At 39.5% G+C, this 18,748-nt stretch overlaps 1 protein-coding gene across 1 annotated transcript in view; it reads right to left on the bottom strand.

Moving 5' to 3' along the window:
• Positions 1-18,748, bottom strand: part of LDAH (lipid droplet associated hydrolase) — a 115,446-nt gene that overhangs the window by 25,554 nt on the left and 71,144 nt on the right. The window contains exon 5 of the mRNA XM_050316435.1: positions 16,360-16,600. Coding sequence (XP_050172392.1) covers positions 16,360-16,600 — 241 coding nt within the window. The remainder of the gene's footprint in view (positions 1-16,359; positions 16,601-18,748) is intronic.

Raw genomic sequence — 18,748 nt, forward strand, 5'->3', positions numbered from 1 at the left:
AGTGTCTGAAGAACTCCACAACAGCAGAGTTACAATGGGATGTGTAAATGAGATGAACACCACATACTTTAGGTAACTTGGATGTTCAGACCCCAAAATGAGAAGGGAGCTCTCATGGATATGAATGTGAGTGCTTCAGAACTCCAGTCAGAGACCCAGAGTGGCTTGAAAACACTTTACTTAACAAGGACAGTTTGCAATATCAAGGCTGGAGATGAATCCTAAACCCTGCCTTGCAGAGATTTGACTTATGAAGCTATCTCTACCCACTGAAGGTACATAAAATGCAGTTATCTCCTGAAAAGACTGTGGAAGAAAGGAACAAAGTTTATTTCTTTTCTCATCTTTTGATTGTAATGCAAAAGCCCAGTACATTTGTGCACTCAATTCTCATTTAGGAAACAGGTTTCTAAAGATTTGGTCTTGAACCAGCCTAGAATTTCTAGGTAAGGAACACACAGAAGCTCTTCAGCTTTCCCTGTAAACGTATATTCACTTATTCAATTTGTTTAACAGTTTAGAGCCAATTTCAGTGGTCTTTGTTCTTAATTTTCATGATGTAATTCCATTTCTTCAAATCTGTATTTAGCATATGCTGGACTGATGCATTATGAGTCAGCCTGGGTCAGTGGGATAATCCAAAGCACAGAAAATGAAGCTTATAACACAAATCTTTGCAGTGTCATGGCCTTTGTAACTATTCCTTCATGTGGGTTTTTCACACAGCAACTAGGTAAGGAAAAGCATTTCTCAAAAAACAAGGGAACAGAAAAAAAGTGGTTGCAAACCTACAGAGACTGGCCAATGTACCTGGTGACAGCTGTAGAACCCCGAAGCATTGTTATTACGTTCTATTCCATCTCAAGTTTTGGTGATACCCCTTGTAATTCATAACCAGGTCACCAGAGTTTAATAACAAAAAAAAATCTATAGTTAATTATGTAAGTATCATAAAGAATTAGGCCTTAGAGCTTAAAAGTGAAATCAAAGTTCAAAAAGACAAATACTATGCTTATTGTGCTTTTAACATATAAATACCTTCCTAAAATATCGTAACTTTTTATATGCAGATCTTTTACATACACAGGTTACCTTGAACATGGAAGCCCCTCATTTATTCCCAGGTCAGGCTTATGAAATTTACTGCCAACTTAGCTTCTCCCCATGATCCTGGCAATGACCTTTTTCCTGCCCTGGTAGGATCATTCCCTCTCCATGGATTAAAGGTGATTAAGGATCAGTGTCAGTTTAGTCTCATATATTTGCTAAGCAGAGACGACAAACTGTGCCAAAATGTGTTAGATTTATTTGTGGGGGTTTTGTGATAGAGGAACCCCGATTGGGCTCAAATCAAGGATCCAGAAAAGAAAAGACTGCTTTATATCATTGGTAGCTCTTTAACCCAAAGTGTCACAGCAAGGACTTAATATCCTTCAGCTAAATTATTAGTTTTCACGAACAATAATGACTGAAATCAATCAAGCTTTTCAGTGTTTAGGGTTATTTAACCACCAATTCAAGCAGCCAGTTGTTAGATGAATACCTGTATCTATTGAGCTGAACTTCAAACACACCGATACAGCCCCAAGGCTGCCAAGCAAACAATGCGTGAAACAGAAAATGTCCTGATTTTGAAGAAATACATGTCTAGCATTATTATTATTATTATTATTATTATTATTATTATTATTTTTCTAAAGATTTTAGAACTATATTCTAAAAACAAAATGTTGTCATTCTATTCTACGGATATCAACAGATCTATGCTGGATCTTGGAAAGCTATGTAGATTTCAGGGAAGAAACATATTACTAATTCAGGACAGATACACTTTATACTTGATTCATGAAGCAATTCAGAGATTTCCTGTACTTGGACTTAAATATGTGGTTTTCCTCAAGTTTTTAAATTTCTTGCTTGATTATCAAATATACAAAGATGTTTTGCTTGTTTATTTTCAAGAAAAGGATTAGGGCTAGATTAATTGTAAACTCACACTAAAAACTGAGGGATCACATTATGTTGTCTGTGGAAAGTCAAGATGAGTTGGAACTATGTCTGTGTGTAAAGAAATCTTGAAAAAAATCACTTACATATGGTTCACATACCTGTAAAATATATATGAAAGTTATATATTTCTGACTTAACCCTGATAAACTTTGAGATATATACATGCCCTTGATCAATTTAAAAATCAGCTCTGTGTTGTGGTGCCATGTTTAGAGTTCATTCTGTGTGGGTTTGCTCTGTAGTCTATATCTTAATTACATAAAAATGATACTATGTTCTTTGCTGGCCTAAGGAGACAAAGTTACTGTGACAGAAAGAATAGACAGAAAGAGATGCCATACTAATGAAACAAGAGACAATAACAAAGGGAAAAACTCCATCTTTTCGACTTCATTGACTAATGAATTTCAGGAAATCATCAGAATAGTTTCTTTTCCAACAAAAATGAGTGGTTGTGAAGATAGCCACAATCTAGACGCTTTAATGGATGCACAAGCACATTCTTTAATAGCGTGTTCATCAGACTAAAATAAACATGAGGCTACAAAGGGTTACCCGAACTCACTTCATTTCCCCACTGTTGCTGGCTTCAGATTATGTTGATTCTGTCAACAAGATTGTGGCTGTAGGTGTAAATTTATTGAGTCCCACGCATCAAAATATTGTTCTATCTTCTAAGTTAGTAGGAGCTATGCTCTGGAATGGGTACAGGGAGAAACACAAAGCCAAATTTTTACTTCAAGGTCCAGATAATAGTTTCAGCAGCATCAGCCTTGGAAGAACACACTATAAGAGTTACTAGAGTGAACAAATTCAGAGGAAAAGAAGACTTCATCATGCTTCCCAAAAGCAAAGCTGTTACTGCTACTCATATCAACCAACCCCTTGGCAGATGAATAGGGGGTGGAGAGACTTCTTAGCTGTTTTACAAAGGCCAAACATTTTAAGGTATTGTCCTTTTTTCCCAAGAAACGAATAAACTTTCTGTAGGTAAAACTGGAGGGGGTTTGTAAGAGAGCAGTGATCCCCTGGTGACTGTGGTGCAGGCTGTGGGCATTCTCTGTACTTCTACAGGGTATTCTGAGACCCTGCAGCAGGGCAAGTTTTATCACCCCTCCTGGTCACCCTCACCCATTCGCTACTTCTGGCTCCCTTGATTCTGTTCCCCACCCTACAGAGAACCTCTGCTTTAGATATCTTTATTTTTTTAATTCTTATGTATTCCATTAGCCTTATTTTCAAAGGTTTAATGTCACTTAGTTAATCCATATATTTTTCAAACATTTTTCAGCTGGTCTCTGTCCTCCCTGGTGTTTGAGGCTTTTAATAAAACATAGCTCAATATGATTAAAAAAGAAAAATCTAAAATGCAACCAAGCCCAGAAGAGATCCCTTTAGTTCTTAAAATCTTTTGCAAATCATTTGTAATTCAGAGGAATATTAAGAGGTAGAACTAATCACAACTTGTAAAAGGAATTTAATTTTACACCACATAGGATACAACCCATGATAGTAAAAACCTCTCAGGGTTAAGATATTAGCAAGTGAGGACAAAGACACTGGAAGTCAAGAAACATTTAAAATTCTCTTAATGAACTACAACTGAAATTTAGAGCTACATAGTACAATAAAAACCTCAGGTCTTTAAACCTTTACCTTTAAGAATGATGTCTTTACTAACTGGCAGACTTTTCTATTGCAGAGTTTTTGCCCATTTCTTGGAAGCATTTTGTTCTGACTGTTGCTGGAAATGAGAGACTGGACAAGATTACTGGACAAGTAATTTTTCAGCAATATTTGCCACCATCTCTAAGAAAATAGCCTGCTCGATTATGACTGTATTATCAGGGTCACAAGTTCTACTAGACTCAGGTAAAAAAACCTGAAGAGTGGCCAAAACTTGCTTATTTGTTCCACATTTCTTACATAAAAGTCTGATCAAAGCTCTTTATTAGTTTTCCTTCTCTGATGTTAGAGACTTAGAGCTTTGCTTTCAAACCCGGGGTATGGTATAGTTCTTCCTGGCATGGATTGATGGTTTGGCAAATGACAATTGCCTTCATGGTTTGCTTGATAGTTGGAAAATGATGGTACCTTTCATTGTATCATCATCACGTACTCCTTGGTTATGGAACAATCTACTCTTTTTCCATAAATGCTGTAAAGCACACATTTCCACACTGGCCTGCTTTTGTCTCTTCACTGATCAACACCTTTGTAAAAAGGTATTTCCCAGTTTATCCTACCCCCTTTCCACCATTAAATATATCATCTTCTGGTTTGACTTATCAGTTTCTCAGCTTCTGCACTGACAATAGTGAAATCAAATTTCCACAGTCTTGTTTCCTCACAGCTGCTCTCCAACAATCAAACTGTTGCTGCTTTTGCAGGTATAAATACAGGTTATATCTGCACCACTGTAGGAAATGAAGCTACGAACTCTTCTGTGGCCCCAAGGCCAACTGGAATAGAATGGCTTGTTTTCACAAAATTAATTTTTCCTCTACTCAAAGTGCTTAGGGGGAAGATGCATGGCAGTGCCAGTTCCTGAACCGTGCCTGAATACTAGGAGAATGCTAATTGAAGAAGGCTAAAACCATACCAGAAAATTCATTAATGATTAAACAGTATGGATATCATACTTCAGTGCTACCACAAGTTATTTAGCTGATTTCTAGAGGTAATCTATCTATCTTTGCAGGTCCTACTATAACATTTCTGTATCCTGCATTCAACTGGTAGAATGCAGATTCATTCAGACATTCAGTCAGACCACATTTTCTGAACTTTCAGATTTGCTTTTAACTAACATCTGACATTTTTTTTCCTGTATTTTGGTTTCCTCAATCATTTTGTGTCTATCTGTTTTGTTTGGTTCTTCTACAGTAAAGTGTTCATCATTAGAGTTCTGAAATTCGGGGTGCTACTCTTGTATCTTTAATTAGTGTGTATGAAATTACAGGGTTGGAAGGGATCTCCACTGGTCTTTTTGTCTTAAGGAGAATCAATGATACCGTGTTATTTTCAGCATACACTTATGCATCCTGTCATTGGGAAGCACAGATGATGAAAGGTTCATTTTCTTCATAGGGAATGCCATCTAGAGTTCCACTTGCAACATTAACTAAAATCTAATCTGAATCGTTTTTGTTGCAATGTACTCCATTACATATTACCTTGTCTTTGGACACATAATTTAATCCATGGACACATGGATTTAAATTATTGTCCTTTACTTGAAAACTCTTACCATGTCCTCCAGTTGTTCCTTGTTTAGTCTAAATAACTCTATTTTATTTATTTTTTTTTCCTTGAAGTTCATAATTTCTTCATATCTGACATGGGATTCACCTGATTAAATGTGGATATCTAAAGCTTAATTTTCTTCTTTCACAGTCAGTAGAAAGTACACAGTTCATCTCATCCTTAAGTCGTGACCTAGGCAGGTTAGATAACTGTTACCTATATATTTCTCCACTGACTATGGCAGGATTTTAAGGGGATTAGTGAATGAATAGAGCTCTATGCTGTAAACATGTTAAGTATTTCTGTTCTAGCACAGGTATTACCCTTTTGTGAAAATACACAGCCAATATGCCTTCCATCTTCAAATTCTTTGTTTCAAACTGTCATATACTCTCTGCCAATTCTCTGCTTTGTTCAGTGCATTATGAGAACTAACTGAACAGCCTGTATGTTGCTGGATTCCTCCCTCTACAATCATCAAGTACACTGCATACTGCACTCTGGATAGCTCAGAATTTCTGATGGACATAATATTCAACAGGTCTCCCTGCTCTTCTTTCCCAAGCTTGTTATGTCCCTTCATATTTATCTTACAGTTTTTGTCAGTTCTTTCACCTGTGTCTGTTAAGACAATTAACTTAGGATTGTGAGATTTTTAAAGGCTCGTAACAGTACTTTATTTTCCCTACTTTTGAAATTTATATTATCTGCACATCACCTACTTCATCTACCATCTCCCTGCCAGAAGTTCCTAGTCTCTAATGAATTTCTTTCTCTACTGTAATTTTAGATCCTTCATGAGTGCAAATTTGGCCACAGTGATATAGAGGATTTTTTCATCCTTTCCCTTAAACTCACCATCAAGCCTTCTTTACTAAATGTTTCAATGTTAATCACCTTTTCATGGCTAAGGAAGCCAAAGCTCCCATGACGCTGGTCTGACTGAAAGTGCTCCAACCTCTGTACACCTGTGCATACTTGCAAATATTCTTTTGAGGAACCTAAAACAGTGGCTTTAACAGCCATGTCTCATGTCCTGTGAAAAACAAGTAGCCTCATTACCCTGTCATTAGTCTCTCACCCTCTCTGTTTCCATACATCTTTCTTTCCTGTGTTGACACTGCAGCTTCCCAGGACAGTTCTGATGCTCTGCCTTACAAAACTATAATTTAATGTCAAACTTTTCACAGAACTCATCTGCTTTTTCACCATTTGCCATTTAACTGCTATTACTGCTATTATTTTAGACTCTTGCTTGTGTTGGCTAAGGACCACAGTCGAGACTGGGGACACATTTTGTCAGGTACCAGCAGTACTGCACACAGAAAAGCCTGAAGTGATTCTTTCTTCTGTCACACAAGGGTATCTCACAGAACCTCCACAAATTCTTAGTCTCCTTCCAGAACACTTCACTGATGCTTCCCTTAGTAAATCCTGGCAGCAGGATAATTTCACAATAACCTGTCATTATAAAATGCTTGAGAAGTATTTTAAAATATGCAAAACATTGTCAACTCTAAATTCCCATTCCTGGCCTCCGTAAACTGGTCAATATACAATTTAAATTGATTATTTGCTGGTAGTTGCAGCCAAAGGGAAGAGTCCTAACTGAGTGATAGATTGGATGTTTTTGCATCTAAGAATGAGTTATACTGTGTGGGAGTGTTAAAGGTCCAGTCAAGAGCTGGCTTCAGAGGCTATTCAGGCCACCAGAAAAAAAATAATTTATATTCCACTGATTTTACAGTTTCTTTCTAAATCCATGACTGCTCAACATTGAGGTGCAGATATAAACAAAGAGGTTTGCTTGTCTTTCTGAGGGACTGCAATAGGATGATAGGATTAGGTTGTATATTAGGAAAAAGTTCTTTACTGTGAGGGTGGTGAGGTACTGACACAGGTTGCTAAGAGAAGCTGTCGATGCCCCATCCCTAGAAGGGTTCCAGGCCAGGTTGGATGGGGCTCTGAGCAACCTGGGATAGTGGAAGGTGTCCCTGCCCATGGCAGGGTGTTGGAACAAGGTGATCTTTAAAATCTCTTCCAACCCAAACCATTCTGTGACCCCATGATTTTCGTGTGCAGCAGAGCTCATCTGTATTTTGACATGCTACAATACAACTCTCTCAAAATTCCTCTAAGCTCTAAAGCAAAGTTGTTTAAATTGCAAAGTGAAGAATAAACTCTTCATTTGAATTGAAATGCCCAACAAAAATTAGATTAAATTTTTGAAAATAAGTTTCCATCAGGAAATGTACTACTATCTGGTCACATTTTTTTCCTGGTAAGTTGCCCTGTCTTATTTTGAAGTTCTTCAGTGGAGTGTAACATTAGTTTTCTTTCCAGTTTATCCTTTGCTCTTGAGGAAGTAATCTCTGTCATTCCTCAGAAAGAGTCAGAAAACAGTGGCAAGAACTAATAATACCAAACAGCACTGTAATTTCCTATGGGGAAAACATATTTTCTACCGGTAATTATTGCCAACAGCAATCTTGGAAATATCGTATAACTTATTGTTTAAAACATCAAACAGAAGGAACTGCTTTGTATCAAGGGTGACTAATGCAGGAACATGTTCTTCCACACATGCACCCACACATTAGATAAAATGTTGATGTTTAGAGGTTTACAAGATGCAAACATTGACTTTGTGGTCTGCTTAAGTTTATACTTGAATTTAGAATGAAAACATACCAGTCAATGCATAACCATGATCGACAGGAATAGGCAGAAATAGCTGCAATTGTTATGGATGAGGCTTCTCCAATCTGCTTGGTACTACAGTTGCTGGAAGATTAGAACTATAGAAGAAAATCAGTCAGCTGTGCTTGAGAAAGCATAGTGGAGACTAAAGGCAAAAATAAAAAGTTATTCAACAATTACACCCAGGTGCTTACAAACAATAGATGCTTTGTTGAGGAGTGCGAAAAACACTCATTTACTTTGTGTGATGAAGCATGTGCAGGTGAAGTGGGGTGTGTGATGGAAACTGAAATGTCTGTGGACTTAATCCTGACCCAAGTTACTTTGGAACAACTCCCATCATCTTCAAATGACAGAACTATCCCTTAGGTAGAAAAATTCAGCTCCGGTTTAAGCTCTCACAAACTGTGGCAGATGGCTGTGCTAATGGGATTTCTACCAGGGTCCAGACTTCTGGTCATGGAAAGTGTCTGCTTTCACACTGCAAGAGTGAAAGGGGCACAGAAGGGCCTGGTGTAGGTGGTGCTCAGTCCACAGGGAATGGTTAAGATGGACATTGTAGCAATTCAGCATCTCCACACTGTGGTTCCTGACTAAGCTCCACTGGGATTACTTTGCTCTACTAGACCAGGGTTTATACAGGTGAGTAGTTATGAGTGGGACTTGACACTGACTCTATCTTGAGGAAGCCTCAGGAAATTCAGCAACTGGACCACCCATCCTTTGAACAAGGTGAACTTCCTCTCAACTGGAGTGGCTTTGATTGGTATGAAAGGTGAACTTTATACTTCATTAAACATAAACCACTGTTTTCAAAGCTACTTTTAAATACACCTAACCACTACACTAATCAGAAAGCCACCACCTGAGCCACTGGCTTTGCTCAAGATAAGACAGTATTTCCTCCACAGATCCATGAAGACTCTGTAGGCATTTTCTCCTTGTCAATCAATACTGTCACATTAAAGAATTAGTGAGTGCTGGTGGACATGCTCATGACAAGGAGCATCAGCAAAGTGGATTGCCATATTGTTTTAGCTACTGTAATATGCAAACCAGTGTCCCCTTCAGGCACATGGAATGGCAGCTGCTGCATTAGTTAGCAGGTTTGTAAATGTCATTTTCCAAAAAAACCCTTATTCCAAGACACAAATGTCTAGAGTTTACCCATGGGTATGGTTTTGGCATATGTTTAAGTGCTTTGCTGGTATTGCATGATGAAGGACTTTGGTGAATCATGCTAAATTCCCAAGCAGTAAACACAAGTCATCACAGAGCCAGGAGCTCTACTCCAGATATTCCTTGGGGCAATTTAGACAGATACCTCTGAGACAAAAGGCATGAGCCTACTGCAGGAGGGAGTCCTTCCCCCAAATTCGGGGGCTTTTTCTTGGGCTCAGGGAAAATAACGCACCAATTTCCAGATGACTGTTGGGCACAGGTTAACACAAAGCAACTACAGCTGGTAGGACTTAACTGATATATACTTATTTCTAACATCCTTTCTCTTTGTTGATGTTACCCCTTCCCTTTTCATGCCATTTGCAACACATCATTAGACTCCTTGCGAATCTGTGAGAGTAAATCGTGTCCCTGGGGATGAAACCTCACCAGGGGTGAATAAACAATCTCCCCTTCCCCAACCAAATCCCAACTGTGCCTCACATTTCATGGAAATGATCAGCAGTTCTACTGTCAAAACATTCACGCTTTATGAGTAATATTTATGATGGGAGTTTTTTATTTTGGGTTTTCTACCCAAGAAGAAAAAGAGGAATAATTAACAGAAATAAACCCAATGAGAAATTTCCACATTATTACTATTATTTTCATAAGGCTTTCACAGGAAAGTAAAAGCTTTTTCATGTAATAAAAATCCTCATTAAAAATCTTTCTGTCTTTCCTTCTTTTGGAAATGGGGTAAATTATGAAGCAGATTGACTTTAAAAAATAAATAGGACTATAAATACATAAAAGTCATTGCCTTCCTCTAGTAATTTAATATGAGCATCCTACTCTAAAATAAGGAAAAGTTTAGTTCACTCACAGAGAGAATAAAGCAGATGTGAGGTTTTTCCGTCAGCTTAAGTGCTGCCTTGGTAAGGTGAGTTGTCCGACTACATTAAACAAACATTTTAGTCAGGCATCACACAGGAAAATAAACAGTAGCAGAGGAAACATGAAAATATTAAAGACTGTTATTCTTTGGCCCCTTTTCCTGCGAAGCAGGTGATAAAATATTACTGTGTTTCCACAGGTAAGGAAACACGCTCTTAAACACTTTGCAGAAATACATATTACGATCATCACTTAAAATGTCAGAAGTGGATAGGACTCAACTGTGACAGCACACAGGAGCCTGCCGAGAAACTCTGCAGGAGTAGAGGATTTAGCACGCCAGACCAGGCTGCTGGGCTACCTAAAGCAGTCTCCTGGTAGCAGCAAATTCAGAGAGAGGCAAAAACCAACCTGCTGGAGACAGCTGTAGAGTTACCTGATTTCAGGACAGACTTCTCTTGAATCCTAATCAGTTAGATGATAATGAGAGGGAGGGACATTATCTGCTGTATCATTTTTGTCCTCTTTCTGTCTCACTAGGCATCAAAGAATGCACATAGGAAGAAGAGAGGCGACGTGCTGAGCTCCATCCTTTTTGCCCACCAGTGATATACTGCCCTAGGCAGTACCATTATTTAGTTTATGTGGATGTAATTTACGTACCGTGTCGGTAATTTCTGTATGCCATGAAATTTCGTCTCGCTATCCATCATGTCTGAAATTCTATACATATTTAAATATAAAAGTAGGAAAATATCCTTGTAATTATTTCTGCATTATAGCCAGAAGTTATCTAAAACTTACATTAATCAGAAGAAACAAATCACTTTTTACTACCAGAGCTTTGATTTCACTCAGACTGGAAAATCATCTTCAAAATGTCCTGGTTTGGGTTCAAAGACCTGCACAGTTGCCCAGTGGTGAGGGGGTAGGAAAAGCTTTTATTCTCCTGCCCTCTATGAAAAATGTAGGTGTGAGATTGCAAGGTGCTACCTGAAATCCTGTAGTATCAGTTTCTGTCTCGATTTCCAAATGCACTGCATGCACACCGGCCTGTCTAGCCAGTGTTTGGGAAAGCAGCTCATGACTAATATACATATATATATTTATAAGGTTAAACTAATGACTAGGAAGGTTCAGGACAGCAATTGCTGTCCTGGGATGTAGGTCTAGATACAGTTCTGCTGCTGACCAGCTATCTGATGCTGGGCAATAGCTCATGGCCTGTCTTGAACATTGGGTTTCTTTTTCAACATACTGGTACAGCATTTGAAATATTAAAACCTAGATGTGAATATAATGCACATCTCCCTCTTGGCCATGCAGGCCTCAGTGGACAGGTTTCATTCCATTCAGCATGGAAGGCAGAGCTCTTTTGATTTTGTTCTATAAAACATAATAAAAATCAAAAGAACTATACCTTCTGTGCTGAATTTAGTCATGCTCATCATAAATTCTGTCACTTTTAGGAGTTTAACTTTAGTTTTAATGTAAGAAAAGAACACCACTTTCATCTCAAAGCGAAGAAAGAGAAGTAAACTAACTTTTAGCTATGTAATTATACAGTTTTTAAAAATACTCTTTTGGGGGTAAAAGCTTATTTCACCATTTCAAGTCAATTCATTTCTCAAGAGCTTACCTAATACTTTAAACACAGTTCTTTTAACTGAAAAATATAAGCAGGATAGGTGGAGGTGCTATTGAGTTCCACAAGCACAACACCATGCACTGTCTTTACCCTAGTATTTTGGCTGGATGGGTATTTCCACAGCATTTCAGACCCAAAAAAAGAACTCTCCAAAAAATTCCCATCTTGCTTGTTAGGAAATGGAGGTGGAAATGTAAAATCAATTTTCAAAGAAGGCAGGAAACAAACAACAGGGCTCTCACTAGAAACCAGCAGCTGTAAATTGTAATGCAGCCAAAGCATGTGATATCTGTCAGGTAAAGGCAGCAGGTAAAGGCTGCATGGACAATTCAGATCAAAATGTTTTCTGATATCTGAAGCAAAATGAACAGTCAGTGAACACTGAGTGAGATTTATCTCCTCTACTTTTAGATTTTTAGTGGAGAGAGAGTCCCTTTGTGGTCAGTAAAGGGCAGCAATCAATTACAAAGTGCAATTAACCTGTTCTGCTTTAGATGCCAACTATTTGAACAGTACAATGTCCATAGTGGTCAGATGAAGACCACTCATAATGTTGTATCTAAAATCTCTCTGATAAAAAAGAAAGAACTGGAATAGAAACAGATCTCAAGCCACAATAATCCCAAAGTTGGGATAATTCAAACTCAGAATACAATTTTCCAGTTGGCTCCCTGGAGATACAACTTTAAAATAACTTAGTTAGTGTAAAAGCTTCCTGTTCCATTTTCATAGCATTTGGAAGCTTATGTTTCACTGGTTTTTGATGTAAATTTATCTCCCAGATGCTATTTGATAGATCTGCAAAATTTATCCTATAAGAACAGTTTTAATCTATGGCACTTCAGGGATGTAATTTTGCCATGCTGTACATCCAACAAGAGAGAAGAAGCTACTGCTGGGAGACAAGCCTCAATACCTCAGTTGGGATTTTCACTTCCTATACAGTCCTGTGGGTGTAGAAGTGGAGTGCCTGAAACTGCCTTAGCCCTTTATCCTCTGTAAAATGAGGGAAATGTAAACACTCCACATGAAATCTGAATGTCTCCACACTTGAGATAAATTTGAATCCGAACTCTGGAGTTTAATCTTAGTTCTTCGCCTTACAACATCTCTTGGGTGCTTCAATTAAACTAGGAATCTACTGTTTCCAGCCCTCACTCCTGTGACAGCCTAAACTCATCTGAAAGCCTAATTTCATGTTTCTGAGTCCCGTCCTTCCCAACCTGCCACAACAGCACAAACCAGACCTCCCCCTGCCCCTGCCCCAGCCCACAGTGCTGCCCTGGCTCCCCGACCAGGTTAAACAAACAGGGAGATTCCTCCAGGGAAGTCACAGGTTCAAGATCACAAAGGACCCACCTCGTTTGGGCCAGTTGGAGCATTTTCTTGCTATTGTGCTTATCTGTATCTTCCCTGTCATCCAGACGTTAACCTCTGACCTGTGAGCCCGCCTCTCGAAAGCGCCGCGCGGTGTTTACCCATTATGTAATGTCTGTGCTTTTGTGGAAATTCTACAGAAACAAATGGAGGAAGTTTGCCAGTCAAATGGCTGGACAATAAATCCTGTCCCGTGTAGATAGAATGGTTTACTGTCACTGTAAGTCTGCTACTGGCATCTGTCACCGAAGAAATGTTTACAAATTTCAGGGCACCGGAGTGCCAAAGTATTCCAGCACTGCAGGACTGTACGTGATTTGTAGAACCACCACCACTGTGCTAGATATGGGTAGCCTTGTTTTGCTAGCCTGAATAAACAGAGTGACAATGTTTCAGATAACTCAGGGTCACTAATGTTCAATTTTTCTGTCTATTCATCTCCTAGGTCCAGGACTACAGGTACTCAAATGCTTGTTTTTTCTTTGTAATGCTTTTTCTGCCCTAAGGTATCTTTACTATCCAGGTAAGCAAAGCCCCTTCAGCCCCTTTTGCTTATTTCTTATAAGTCCTTTAATATTTATACACTGTATCTTCCCATCCTTCCTTACAATCCATTTTCTTTACAGTCCTTACTGTCTCTCCTCTTTCTGTACTGTTTCCCCTTTGGGAGAAGACATTATATTATGTTCCCTGTCTGCAGTGTCACTGCAATTCCTCCTGCTGTGTGACTGGGGCTTCTATGTGTCATCAACTATGAGGTCAGGACAACAGAAAGATATTCCTGGATAAGAAGCAGGAACAAACATAATTTGGAACAGTGGGACAGATAAGTAAAACAATTCTTCCTTCACAGCCTTTTTCAAACAAGGGCCTGATCCTGCTGCCACTGAATGGAGCTTTTCACTCTCGGTGTCAACGGGAGAAGCACTTGGTCTTAGAGTTCCGCTCTAATTAAGTTTTCAAATCTCATTTCCTTTCAGAGGAGAGAAAACATTGTTGTGACTAAGCTTTGGATGTGGTAACAAATCCCTGGCAGGTTGGTTTGTTTTAACGGACGTACTAGTTTTAAGGAAACTTTTACCATCTTTTCTGCTCTTAATCACAGCTTTTATTACAATTACAGTAATGCAACAGAGGTACATGCCAAAGGCAATATGTGTATTTTTAATGAGTTGACATGCAACCTTCCTGGAGAGGAGAAACAACTTCACTTGCTAAACATTTCTGAACCATATCTAGCAATTCATTAAGGGACAGGAAATGTTCAAAAAAGCATCCACCATAAATTCAGAGGCTTCAGCAACTCACAGATGAGCAGTCCCATAAGACAGACTCAGTTGTTGTGCTAGGTTTTAGCAAATTTTTGCTGAATGGTAACATTTTCTATTGTCTTCAAACAATAAAAGAGAAGGTTAACAGGCAATATCTGGAAAGCCCAAAGATTATTAATCCACACATGTGGTCCTGAGTCACTGGGCTGTAAAACATCATCAGTTTCCAAAGATGAAACCAAAGGGGAATTCTGCTTGAGAGAGATGATATCACAAGCCCAAAAGAACTAGTTGCATCAATAAGGCCTATTTATGCAAGTTTTACAAGACATTGGCTCCCAGGGGTTTTCATTCTGGTATAATTAATGCAGTCAATAAACTGAACATAGGGAGAGATCACATCCAAGGACTGAAGAACCTTCAGCCTGGTTTCTTGCTTCAATTTACCTTACAGCTCAGACACAGGTCAGACACTTGTGCACACAGAAAATTACAACAGGCTGACAGGTACACATCAACTGGGCTCATTCACCTGGGGACTGAAGAGCTCAGGGAGTCAGGCTCCAATAGCAGCACACAAAATCCGTTCTGTTCAATTATTCCTGCCACTGGCTGTGGTCTGGGCCAAACAACACATACAAACAATGGCTGGCCATGCCTTTTTGGAGGCCAAGGACCATTTCCAATAGAACCCTGGCTGTGTATAAACTGCATTTTAGAGGTAAAAGTTTATCTGTGAGGACCAGAGAAGGATTCCTGGCTTGTGAAAGTGTGACCCCACAGTCCTCCACATACCTCTTCTCTGAGATACAATTATCAAAGGAAGATGCTTCAACCCCTAGTGTAGGTATGACTGTGTGCTTGCTTTCTCCTTTGCCACCAGGAAACTGACATAAATTAATAGGAACTCAAGCAACAAACTATAGGACTTCTATCATAAATCCACATTATCAATCAAGAGACTGATTTTGTCAGGCACAGGGTACTGCAGTGGAGTGACTGTCATTATGTTCAGTTTGTACAACATAAATGGGGCTGTCTGGGTTGACACTAAGAACCCTCCCTGCCCATCCTTCTTCCAGTCTCTGTACAGTCATCCAGAGAGCCTCCCAGACAGACCAACACATCCACAGATCCACGAAAGGTACAGGACCTTGCTGCAAACCCAGTTACTCTGGCACATCTGTTTGGACAATTAGTAGGCAAAGTTTAACTGATAGAAGACAGAGCCCAACTGGAAATGTAGGAATGTGTTTTTATTACTATTAATGCAATCAAAACTTCCTTCTTGGTATTATTACTGCGTTAGCACGTCAATTCTACTCCAAATTGTTTTGAACTGCTAACTTACCAAAACACCTGGAGTATAGCACAATTCACGTTCTGGTTTTCATTCTAAACTTAACATAATTTATCTGAAATTACTCCCCTTCTTAAATTTGTTTCTCTTTCTAGAATGTGCAAAATATATGTACAATATGCCCTGGAGGAACGTTAATCTTTCTCTTTATGCCCAAAAAAGCGCTGAAATTCTGTGCATAAAGTAACTTTTATGTGTCGTTGTAGGCTGAAGGCTCTTTTCTGAATTTACCAATATTCCAATTTAGATGACAGAGTCTATACAGCTGGCTAAATCATAGCTTTAAAAAAACAGATGCAAAGAACCCTTTGTGAAACTGATTACTGATTTATATTTGCCATCCAGTACAAATGAAATGCAAAAAGTAGGTAGACATAAGTTACATAAACTAGATTGTAAAAAGAGTGTTTCAATCACATGAGAAATCATGTTAGCAGTATAGGTCAGTTTTCTTATGAAATATATATCCTTTGGGAAAATATTTTGTTAATTTCCTCCTATGATTTTTTTTTTTAATTGACTCATTTGAGATTTTCCTGTACCCATGGTCTTAATTTCAGAAAATGTCAGACCTGTTATTCTTAAAAAACTTACGCTTTAATATTAAGCTTTTTGTCCACAAAACTAAATCAACATTGACTAAACGAGAAAAATAGAAAAGACAGTTTTAACACAGAAAAGATGCTCACCGATGCAGTCGACGCTGAAGAGATTTATGGAGGTTGTTATGGAAGATTCATCGCAGGTCTTCATTCCTCGCAGCGCGAACCGCACCAGGGAGGCCTTGACTCCCTCAGGCAGGAAGGACAGCAGGTAGACGGGCATGTACAGAGCGTAGCGGAGCTTGCACAGCAGCGGGGTCATGAGCTTCCCCTGCGGGGACTGCGCCATGCGCTCGATCGTGGGGAACAGCAGCACGGAGCGAAGAACCTGCCAGGGCACGAGAAAAACACTGTCAGGGGAGTTCTGCAGCACCACGGCCCAGACTGGGAGGCTGAATTTGGAAATGAGTTCCACACGTGAAATGAAATTGGGTTTCCAGGCATTTGCACCTCAGACAGGAAGGTGGGGTTTGTGGAGGGCCTATGCTACATTTTTTAAAAGATGAAGCAAACAAGTACACGGTTACGAAATGCTCAGTTTTATGGTAAGTCAGGGAAGAACTTCAGGGATAAGTCCTTTGGGGATCATGATGTACCTGGAAGCACCAGCACTGCTGGCTCCAGCAGGAGTAACCCCAGCAGAGGGCAGCAGGCAGGAGCCCTCTGCTCAGTCCCGGTGGGCTTTACATGTCAGGAAAAGTACATTGCTTTTTATTTCACCTGGTAAACTACCTTCTCCCAGTAAACTAAACAAATTAAAATGTGTCAGACACTGTGACAATAACTTTATAGTTTGACAACACACAGGGTTTTCAATTTGCAGTTCAATACAGGTAAACTCGGTCAGAACAAGCGTAAAAGCACACAGACCTTTCACTGTGGTGTGTACACTGGCACACAATATTGCCTTTTGTATGTTATAATGAAATAGATATATTCTATAGCTGGTAATCAGTTTATGTTGTGGTAATAGAATACACTGTAGCCTTAAAATACAAAGAGATTAATTAAAAACCCAACCGCATTAATAAAAAATGATTTAATATACCTACTCTTAGCTATATTTCAATGTTAAGATCAAGTAAATATTCTAAAATGATAACTGCAACATTTTTCTGGAAGTAAAAATGTATTGTAGTAATTCACAAAGGAATAACTATCAAAGACACATGCTAACAGCACCTAACAGAAATATCACTAAAGTGAGAAGTTATGGATATTGCATTTGCAAATAATTAGGTATAAACAGCTGGGCTTTCTTGGTGACTCAAGATAAATAAAACTGATGTAGTTACATATGCCTGCTTAGTGCACATATCATTCTACATATTGTGGAAATATTCTTATAAAAATATTTTAAAATAATTGTCTTTACTCTCAGATGAGACTCAGCTGCCTGATAAAATCACAGAATCCTTTAGGTTGGAGAAGGCCCTTAAGATCATCAAGTACAACTATTAACCTGGTACTGCCACATCCACCACTAAATCAAGTGCCACGTCTACACATCATTTAAATACCTCCAGGGATGGTGCCCTATAACTTGTTCCTTGGGAAAAGAGACTGACTTCTACCTGGTTACAATCTCCTTTCAGGTATTTGCAGAGAGCAATAAGGTGCCCCTGAGCCTCCTTTTCCCCACTCAGCTCCCTCAGCTGCTTCTTACCAGACTTGCACTCCAGACCCTTCATGAGCTCTGTTACCTTTCCCTGGACGCCCTCCAGGACCTCAATGTCTTTCTTATAGTAAGAAGCCCAAACCTGAACACAGGATTCCAGGTGTGGCCTCGTCAGTGCCAAGTACAGAGGACTGATCACTGCCCTCATCCTGCTGGCTACACACATTTATTGTGTCTAAGTTGTGCAGCAGATCACCAATCACTTCCTCTCAGATAACTGGGGCTTCAGTCTGCTTACCATCCCTGTTTCTTCCCTTGTGATTCCCTCTGGCTGGAAGACAGAGGAGAACACTACTTGCGCTCCTGATTCCCTAACCAGTTGTCCCAAGGCCCTGAAGTCTCTCTTGATTTCCCTCAGACTGCTTGTTGGAATTTCATCACCACCTACGTGAAAAATCAATAACGGATAATAAGCCAAGAGCCACACTGGGGTGGAAAGCTTTCTCTTCATATCTTTGACCCGGGGCCCAGGGAGGCAGCAGCCTTCTTCAAGAAGTGGGTCCTTCTGTTCCCTTCAGGAGTCTCCTATGAAAATGACCTGTTCTTTTTTCTTAGGGAAGCCGTTTTGATGTGGGATGTAGGGTGACGACCTCAGCGACTCCTCCAAGCCAGGTGAACCATTGTCCTGATTACTGTTTTTGCAGAGCCTCACACCTGTTATTCCAGAGCACCTGGAGAGGTGGGGCAGTCTAAGAGGAGATACACTGGCTGTGCCAGGCAGGAACTTGTTGCCATTGCCCCACGTCCCTTAAGTCACTATGTTCAGCCAGGCAGAGAGAGGGCAGGGAACCCTCCATG

Source organism: Myiozetetes cayanensis, unplaced genomic scaffold (genome assembly GCF_022539395.1).
Source record: "Myiozetetes cayanensis isolate MyiCay16 unplaced genomic scaffold, myiCay2020 scf2-11, whole genome shotgun sequence".
NCBI classification, from domain to species: Eukaryota; Metazoa; Chordata; class Aves; order Passeriformes; family Tyrannidae; genus Myiozetetes; species Myiozetetes cayanensis.